Raw genomic sequence first — 10,567 nt, forward strand, 5'->3', positions numbered from 1 at the left:
GCATCTTGGGAGACCTGTGCAGCATGCTTATTAGGAGACACAATCTGAGTTGACAAAAACATAGGTGTTGTTAATTCCCACTATTAAAATTATTTAATCAGGATACTGTAGTTCTATTTCTTCCTGTTTTATTCATTTCAAAGTAATAAGAGAAGCTGAGAAGAAAACCTCTGCATGTGTGTACTGTGCAGTCATAAATTATTGAAGGGTGGACTTGCTGTCGCAAAATATCTGTTAAATTTCCCCCACTCTAACTCTTTGACTAAAAGTCAATTTGGAAACATTAAAATGGGCACAAAAATATATGGGTCATAATATATTTGAAACCTCTCAGCTTTCACACAGCTATGGTGCCTGTATCAGGTGCAGAGCCCGGAGTCACTTCAAATCAGTCCATTTGGATCAATGTGAGGGGGAAAATAGCCAAAGCATCAGTAAAGTCAATTGTGGAGACGGTGGAGTGACAAGTGCAGCTGTAGGCTACTCCACATTCTGGGTAGGGCCTGTGTGTTACACTCTACAGTCTACACTGGTCTGGGAAGCTCAAAGTCTAAAACCACACGTTTATGTGTGTGTCAACTTTGTTTTGGGTTGTTTTGAGAGTATGAAAAGCTCTACATTTCTGATGTGACCCCTGCTAGACTCTCTGGTGGCTATCGACCAGTTAGATCCATTTGTTTTCCAGGCATTTCAGACGTTGTCCATTTCTATCACATTACTTTGACAGAAATTGAATTTCCTCTGATGCATTTTTATGTATCCTAAGTGCTGTTCTGTCCTCACTGGGAGTATAGCGTTTCAAGTGGTGTGATGATGCAAAAACACTTTGGGTTTTAACAAAAAAAAGAGAGAAATGCATTTTATTTTAATGTGTGTATTGACTTTCATGTATTGTTTTCTAAATGTTTTCCACATAAAGTCCTTGAGAGTAAGCACCATTGGCATGGCAATCTGGCCAATGGCCAAAGGCTGTTTCAATATCTTACAAGAGGACATAAGAACACATAGAGGACAAACGTTATCTGCGCGTGGACGCCATGGCGGGCTGTCTGTCTTCTAGTCTCCACAAGATTGTCATCTTTCTGACTGTAATGGCAGCATACACTGAGGACATGCACCTCTTCCCATCAAGAGGGTACAAACAAATAGCATGAGTATGCAGTTTTTTTTTCCAGCTCTGATGTCTTTTCGTCTTACTTTTACAGTTCAAGGGCTTTATGGGCAATGACATCACCAGAGATATTATATTCTGTGAATGAAGTGGTTGGTTGCTGGTTGAATTTCAGCAATTTTCCACAGAGTTGTGAACAGCGGCACATCTAACCCATCTCGTTAAACACGCCGTGGGTGCCGTACGGGATATTGACAGGGACCTCAGCTCTACCCAGCTCAGTGAAGGTCTTGGCGTCCAGAACGAGCAGGAAAGTGCTTTTCTCCTGGAGAGAGAAGCAGAGGAGATTAAATATGATATGTGTAGAAAAAGGTCACAGAACACCCTTTTCACAATAATGATAGTGAAAGCGCTAAACCATTTTTCTTCTTCTTGCATATACAGTGTGTGTGGTCAGGTCGCACAGAAAATATATACAAACACTGCTTTATAAGCTTTACTGTAAGACTGTGTGTGGATATAAGTAGTTTTCTTTATAAATCTCACAGCAAAATATCAAAGAAGAGCTGTATCTTCATATTTAGTTCAAGCATTGTTGTTACTAAGTCAATAATGTCTGCTGCCTTTCTTGTAGATTAGTTTTGTTTGTTTTCTTTTTTGCATTTGTTAACTTACCTCTCTGGGCGTGATGATGACTGACAGAACCACTCCATCATCTTCCTCAGTAGCTCTGGGCGAAGCAACAAAGACAGGCTCAGACGGGAACAAGCCAGGATAACGCCACACCTAGACAGGGAAGATTACATAAACATCCCCTTCACTCTGAGCTGTTTCATGTTATAAAACCAACTCCCAACCTACTGCTCCCACTCAATGATAGAGAAACAGCAGTAGAAATCACTTTGATGTGATAATACGTGGCCCAGTTAACAATGGGGTTTCTCTAAGTAGTCTTTGATTGATAGAGAACCTTAAGCTCCTTGGTGTGGACATCCATCTTTAGCAGAGAGTCGCTGAAGACATGTCCAAAGCCACAGGAGTAGAAGTAGCGGTAAGGTCGGCCGTTGTAGTGGTCATAGTTGATCTGAGGGAACTCAAGGCCGCCATACTGCAGCAGCTCGTCATCATGAAGCTCCTCGTGGGTCATGTAAACCTGTGGGGACACCGGAGGAAGCAAGGCTTTTACACACATTGTTCAGCTTTTAGATTGCAGCAAAAAATGCTAATTCACACCAACAGACCTGATTTACTGTGAAGTGTTAATGCTGTGAGGGTGAGAATCAATATTGCATTATTCTCTCAAACAGGTAAATAGATACCTGCAGAAGATTCTCACCATCTATTTCCAGCTTTAGTTAGAATAAATCACTGTCTTTTAATTTTACTTTTATGTACTTCAGATGCAGTTACAAATCTGTATTTTTCCCATTTTGACATCTTTATCTGCTGAAAGTCATGAAATTACTATCTTGCTAGAAGAACCTTCAGCATCTTACACAGGATAATAGCAGTGTGTGTGTGTGTGTGTGTGTGTGTGTGTGTGTGTGTTATACACATAATTATAGGTCTCATTCTTTACTCTATTTTACTGGCTCGAAGTTAAACCACATCAGTGTAAAGTGTTATGTACAGCTAAACAAATTCTTTATATGTACAAAGATCATCATGCACACCCACCTCCCCTTGCTTTGTCTTCTTGGCTGTGGCTTTATATTTATTCAGAGTGACAAGGTTTTGGTCCAACGGAGTTTGTTCATCCACAGTCAGAGGTAGGACGTATCTCCTTGGAAGGTTTCTGCACAACGCGTTGTAAAACTGCCAGAAGAAATTAGACAGAAATGAACATTTGTTAGTGTGGCTTCTTTGCTGAAATATGCAATGCAATCTCAGAACCTATGAGATACTGATGCAAAATCATGTTTCTACACGGTGGTGATATGATTTAAATACATTTTCATATTTTATTTGAGTAAGTACATTTTGGTTAATGTTATACACTTCAACATGTTTGAAACCACAGACCATGCAAAAGCGTATTGCATCAGAAACTTAGCAATTCATGAATAAGAGAGAGTAAATGGAAAAATAAGAAGCTATCAGATGCAATTGGACCATCTCTGCCCAGGAGACAGACTTTGTTGAAAAAACTCTAAATAGGAAAGTGAGAGGGAGATGACCTTGGCTCTTTAGAACCACAAACAATTCTCTAGGTCCTTGCTGGTTCATATTTTATGTTTTGTTTTATGTTTTGTTGTGTTTTGTGAGGATTGTTAGAAATACCTAAAAATGGTGGGTGGTTGGTTGGTTGGATGGATGGTGGGATGGATGGATGGATCGATATATCTGTTTGCATGTAGGTCATTCTGAGTCGAAGTGTATGCATTTACCTTGTCCATCTCCTCCCCTGGTTCTCTGCGGAGGTTCTCCAGTGTGAAGTCTCCAATGACCTCCCCATCGTCCCCACAGCACATGTCCATAACCAAGAACCCGTTGTCCTCATAAGCATTTATCTGATGCAGTGTGAACATTGGTGCTGCACTGTATTTCACCTTACTCTCCTGTGTGCCAGAAACATCAGCCTATCAGCGCTCAGAGTCATAACATATTCACAAAATAATAAGAGTTACCAATGCCTTTGGACCAATACAAAAGAGCTGGAGTGTTGTTAACATTCGGAGACAAGCTCCCTCCTTGGCTCGGCTGTTATTGTGTTGTACCTTCACATTTTGAAAGTTTGTTATTGTATGCTTAATGGGTATGCTGTGTAATGAGATGAGAAAATTGAGAGTAACAATGTATGAGAAAAAAGCTACACCATTAGAGTGTGACTTCATCAAAACAAATAAGGAAAAAAGTTCATCATGCGTGAAGAGATTAGTTTGCAGCTTCTTTTTTTTCCATGACTATTCAGCTGCTGAATGTGTAGTTTCCTGCTTCGCACCATCTTGCATAAAACAAATATATGGCTGTGCTGTAAACTAATTTTAACCCACCTTCCCAGTGTGTCTGTTGACCAGGTGGAAGATGGTGTCATACTGAGGTTCCCAGGTCATGACTTTATGGAAGCTCTTTCCCTGGATCCTGTACAGCATGAACTTGAGCAGGTCCAACTTGATCGGCTGCTCAATGAACACGATGTAGTTCTCCGACATGACTGGAGGACACAAACACATGCACAGTTTTTATTAGAATTGACCATACATCATCAATCATATTCTGAGGCTTGTTAGACCTGCTGCGTCACAGTGGGATAATACATTGCAATCTGACAAGTGCATAACTCATTAGTGAGATGCTGAATATGAGAATACTGTATTCTAGTTTTCATTTGGTGTCTTTTATAACTGCTCAATACCACGTCACTTGTGAGAGTTCTTGGTGCCAGAGCGTCTGACAGCAAGGGTGGTCTGCTGGAAATATTATGTAGAGATGTAATCAGGGAACTGGTGCAGTACGAAAAACAAACACAACAACACTGCACACAGGGCTGTGAAGTCATGCTTGCGTTCTTTCTTAAGCAATGGCTTCTTCATCAAATCCTCGGCCTCCAACTGACTAAGAATATCCAATCATATTCCTGCAGGTGCACTGTGCGACCATCATAACCTCTCACCATTTTGCTCTGCTGATAGAGCTGCTTACACCAACGCTGTCGCAGCTCCCTCACAACCCAAACCTCCCCACTGACTGTAATGCTATCTAATATTCATGTATTTGTTTATTAAGGGGGATTAGTGCTCCCAGCAGAATTCATGTTCCTGCAGGAACTCTCCCTTAAAGAGCAGAGTCGTAAGAACCAAACCCAACTATGCAACCTGCTATATTTGCTTTAAATGTTCAGTTCTTGACTTAAGTCTCTCTGACTTAATTATAAACACATACTATATATACATATACCATATATATTGAAGTAAACAAAACAAACAAAACACTATATATAAATTATGTATGTCTTGATAGCAGTGCTTTCAGACTTAAGCCACAGAAGAAACTACAGTAAAAGTTGACTGTGTGACTTTTAAACAGATTTATTATGATTATGATTATTATTACGCAGGGACACAGCGTGGAAGAGAGAGTGTGCACTTCTGTGTGTGAGTCAGAGGCAGAGTTATAGACGAAGAAAGATACTGAGAGTCGAAGAGAAAGACAAAGGAACTGTGATTGACAAAAAGAAGCAGGACAAGACAGGAATTCAAATTAGTAATTAATAACAGCTCGAAAAACTGTGACGCTCTCTTTCACTGAAGTAGACTCGTCCTGTCAGCAGCAGGCAGAAAACAAAATCTCATAGAATTCATTAATTCCACTTCACTATACATCCAGCATGCAGACAACTTAAAGGAGGTGCAGCCTGTTTGTTATGCTGGAGTGTGTATCTCACCAAAGCTGTGATAATAGGAAGGTTTCCTGGAGTCAGCTGCACGGATGGAGCAGATCACTTTGGCTCCAGTCAGGTCTGCTGAGTCCACCGTCGCTGCTTTGTCCTCAGGAGGAGGCACGCGGATGATGCTGTAGAAGAAACCTGAGGAGGTCCAAAAACAAATCATGTTGTTGAGTTTGTGTTATGTTAAATATATTAGACAGGTGAGGAGCGAGGAAGCAAGGACAGTTACCGCCTTTGCCGTAGGAGTTGCCCATGTTGTACGTAGCCCCATCACGGTCATAGTGGGGATGAGCTGTAGCTGAGTTGACGGCAATGTATTGAGTCCAGTCCACCTTAAATGGACAGCATCATCAGTTTTGTCCCCATCATGATTAACAGTCAACAGTTTTTTTTCATGTTTATCATCGATCAATTAGCATGAGGTTTCAAAAGCCACTTTTATATTTGATTCCTTGACTCACCTTCTCCTTGGTCTCCAGACTTTGTGGATCTACTCGTCTCATGTAGTTGGTTTCTGTGCTGACATAATAGTCTCCCTTGTACTTGACAAAGTTCACACTGGCGTTATCTGTGGCCTCTGTTCACACGTACAGATGTGGGGGGACATGTGAAATACAACACATTAGCAAAGACCATCATTCTTACTGCAAGCACTGAAGCCCACTTTTTAAATCAATTTCTTCCTCTTTAATTTTTCAAAAGGTTTATGTCAACTCGCAGATTGATCTTTCCCTCGCAGCCAAGCACACACACACGCAAATATATTGTTTCTTTTACCTCAATAAAAAAAGACAATATAATGAAACACCAGCTTTGATTAAGTTGCAAAAGCAATACACAATACAGAACATGCAGTCAAGGGCAAGTAAAAAAACACATCTATATCCATATATATATAGTTACAGTAATCTTTTTTCTAACTAAACGTTTGATTTTTACTTTGCCTCCAGTAATCTGGCACTGCTGCCTTTTTACCTACGTAAATCCACAAATGAACTGAACATTTGGCACTGCTGGTGCGACATAATGCTGCGAATTACACGTGGGAATATGTAAAACGTAAAGAAGACATACATACTAGGAATCTGAAAGCGTGAAAAGAAGCGTGCAAAGATGTTCTTGCAGGGATCAGGCATAGCTAATGTCCCAAACTCTGAAACCACAATGCGGTTCTTCTCTGAATTCTGGACATATGAGTCACTTCGCAGGAAGCGGCTGCTGTACGTGACATTGCCCTCACAGATGTGGAACCGGTGCATCATGGCCATGCCGTCAAACCAGTGGGTGTATCTAAGAGGGGGGGGAAAGGACAGTTGATTTCTCGCCAGGGTATTTGTGTAAGACAAAGTAGAGAAAAGGATGTGAGCACAGTGGCACAGTAGAGACACTGAGAAATACTCATTTTCTTGGTGAATCAATCCTTTGTTAAACACTGGAAAGGGAAAATCCTAATTTCATCATATTCATGAGGACAAAAAAAAAAAAATCAAATTTTTCATGGGTGAAAGGAAACAACCCCTTGTGTGGCTCAATAAGTGACAGCTTAAACTATGCGGTTTGAATAGGTTATTGCCTTTTCAGGCAATTCACTACATTTCTCCAGACTGTAAATCCTGAACAATCCTGTTACTGTACATCTAAGATAAAGATCAAGATCACAGGCTATCTCAAAGCTGCTGTACGCTGGTGGCATTTAGTCTGCTGACTCATACTGTTTCTTCTGTTATTCTGCTGTTCCCCGTGGTGTTAATGTACTAGAAATGTTCAAGTGTAATTTTTCACTCCATTTAATTACTGTTATTATCAAAAAATGTTCAGTCTGAGCTGGTTGACCATACAGGTTTATACAAATTATTACCATCACCACTGCACTGCACGTCACTATTGATGTAACGTTTCAATCCTAATGTGATATACCAACATTGAACCACTTTGTAAACGATCATGCCAATAATGCATAGTGAATATGTGAGCACAGTGCAATTTTTATTTCACAATGTTCCTCTAATACCTGTCTTTCCCAAATTCAAACTTCCCAGGGCCATTTCTCAGGAAGCTCCCATTGATCCATGTTGGAATAGTTCCATTGATGGTGGTGGGGATTGGATCAGGAGTTTCTTCCACAGTGCGCACCAGTGACGCCACGCTCTCCAGCCCTTTGGCCTGTGGACATCGCTGCCTGCTGGACACTGAGAGAGGAGAGGAGAGGAGAGGAGAGGAGAGGAGTCAATGACAGCTGAATTTTGATATACAGTTTGAATACTGTAAAATCTATGATGATAAAGCAGCGAGTGACTCTTGGCCCACAACCACACCTAGTCTATCATTTGTCTCACCCTCTCCCTTACACACAGACAAACACACACACACACACAAATGCATGCAAGTATGACACCAGGCATTTGTTGTCCTTGAACTTTGAACACTTTGAATGAGGAAGTGCTGTAAGAGTCTTCAGACACCACAAGTTACATATAATAGCTTCGGTGTGACTTGTTATCTTAATAGATTATAACCACCACAGCAGGCACCCAGGATCTTTAGCACCTTAATCTGTGAAGGTCAGTGTTGTAAATGTCTTCGGCTGCTCACATGAGGAGCTGCTACAGCTGATCCATTTGATTTGCTTTGTTTTACAGTGGATGTCCTTCTTGACACTGCAGCCTACCTGCTTCACCAGTTGAGCCATGGTTTCCTTTTACAACCAATTTCTATACCGTCTAATTTTTTTTGGATGACTGTGTTGTAAACAAACACACAAGTAAATCACACTTTCAGACCTTCTATGTATCCCAGTGTGGTTCTTCACACATCTGTGCCTGTGTTTTAAGATATCAACACTCAAAAGAAACAATCAAACACTGCAAGTGATTTAAAGATGGTTTTGTGAGATAAACAGTATCTGTTGTGTCGGAGGAGATATTATGTAATGTATCAGGTCCTGCTCGTGCGAACTCATGGCTTGCAAAGGTCACGCACTGCGAATGACATCGCACTATCTGCTGTCTTATCTGTTATCCAGTCACTGGTTACCTTTCATTACCTCATGTGGCATGCATAATGGAGATTGTAAAATATATATGAGAGTTACGTGATTAGCAAAAGGAAATCGTTGCAGTTCAATACAGAGCTCCCTGCTGAGCGTCAGCTACCATATCAGAGTATTTCTGTCTATGTGAATTGTTATTGCAACCAATCAGCAGAGCCTGAATTCTGTTCATTCCCATGACACCAGTACAACAGACAATAAAAATGAGAATGTGCAATAGGGAGATAACTGCTGTAGGCTTTAACAGTCTCTTACAATGTTGACTTTGTGAGTTTTGATTGTGATTACTGCAGCATTGCAAATGATGCCTGAATGCACGCTGTCATTTTTAGGGGGGTATTTCATGTAGTTTCCTTCTGCTGAATTCAAAATCGAGTCTCTTGAAAACAAAACGGCGACACTGACGAGCCCAGAACTGTTGTGGATAATAGCTTCAGGTATTGCTTTTTTTTATCTTTCATTTTTGGATAATAACAATTGCAACAGTAGTTTATTTTTAACAGCTATTGCTTTAACAACTTGTTTTCCTTGTGGCACTAACAGTATGTCAGAGTACAAGTAAATGACAAAAAAGAAAGAAAACATCTCTTATATTCTTGCACATCTTTTTAATTTCTGTTCCTTTTATTTTTACTCTGCAGGGACCTGTCAGCCAGTTTTCTTCTTTTACTTAAGAGCTGAGAGTGACTACAAGCTGTTAATGAGACATTGTGAATATTCTTTCACCAGCTCTGATTCAACAGGAGACCTTGGAGCAGGAACAATAGCAAATGCCAACATGTCTTATTGTAACTGCAGCTTGGATTTTGAAATGCAACAAAATACCATTATGACTGAAACAAAAGCCAGAGAAACCACACGATCTAAATGCACGTCAGTGTGTACAAGTGTGTGAACTCTTTGGAGGGGATTTAGAGGCTATTGAATAGTCGCTTTTTTAAAAAAGGTACACCAAGATACATCAATGCTACACTACACTTTGATTTTTTTTTTTAGTTATAAGTGAAATGTTGATTTAGATAGACATGCCCTTTCCAAAATCAATAATAATTAAAGGAAAAAACAACAACAACAACAATGACTGAAAGTGGTGGCTACTCACTGCTGTGTGTCTGGGGCTCTGTGGTCTTGGTTAGGGCTAGACGGTGTGCGCATTTGATAAGACAAATGCAGAGGATTTATACGAGAGCTGAGATAAACCTTTGAACACTTGGACCCTCACCAAGCTGAGGACATTATCTCAGAGGCGCTACACATGTACAGTGTTGACTATATGATTAACCCTTTAATAAAAGTGACCAAAAAAGATAATATCCAATGGTTTCATGATGCACATCAATGTTTGTATAATAATAATAAGTATTATTATTATTATAATTATAATTATAATTATATATAATTATTATTATTATTATTATTATCATTATAGATTTAGTGATGTTAGCAAACAGAAAAATGCACTTGGAACATTTCTCCTGCATATATAGATGAAATACCCAGAAACCCCTGTTTCAAATCATAGCCAAGCACAGGCACAATAACTGTATGTTATATGAATGTTTTTATTGTATTGTCAGTGGTGTTAGTCTTTGTTGCAATTGTTATACAGTATGTGTTTAGTAATGCTTCTTCAGATGACCTCCAGATTACATACAGTACTTAGTCCACATTGTCTGCATATGCTGATTTTATCTAATCTCACCACATAGGTTCTGCAGGTTGTGTGTGTTACACTGTAATCATTCTTCCTACATGTTTCTGCCCAATTAAGTTACAAAAACTGTCCATAATCACGGTAAATGTTAAAATAAACTGTTGTGGTAACTTTAGTGTTGTGGGGCCTGTAAATTTATAATTTATGTTGTGTGATCAAAAGACAGCTTGCAAAAGACTTAGCTGCTGTTAAAAATATGTATGAATAAACAAAGGTAATGGCTTTTCTTTTTTTCCAAGTCCACTTAAGACTTAATTGGCTGTGCAATATTCTGTCAATGTGTCCAATTCTGATAAACATTGCTTT

The 10,567-nt window shown here is 39.7% G+C and overlaps 1 protein-coding gene across 1 annotated transcript; it reads right to left on the reverse strand.

Moving 5' to 3' along the window:
- Positions 1-1,059: 1,059 nt before the first annotated feature.
- On the reverse strand, positions 1,060-9,698 carry bco2l (beta-carotene 15, 15-dioxygenase 2, like). Its single transcript, XM_085787130.1, has 12 exons — positions 9,650-9,698; positions 7,510-7,687; positions 6,577-6,788; positions 5,960-6,075; positions 5,728-5,830; positions 5,496-5,636; positions 4,105-4,265; positions 3,499-3,669; positions 2,789-2,926; positions 2,082-2,264; positions 1,787-1,897; positions 1,060-1,436 (listed from the first exon to the last, which is right to left on the reverse strand). Coding segments are annotated over exons 1-12 (1,632 nt in total). The 5' UTR covers positions 9,651-9,698; the 3' UTR covers positions 1,060-1,319.
- Between the last annotated feature and the right edge of the window lie 869 nt (positions 9,699-10,567).

The sequence above is a fragment of the Trachurus japonicus genome, chromosome 9, assembly GCF_045865225.1.
Source record: "Trachurus japonicus isolate A0001 chromosome 9, Traja_1.0".
Lineage (NCBI taxonomy): Eukaryota > Metazoa > Chordata > Actinopteri > Carangiformes > Carangidae > Trachurus > Trachurus japonicus.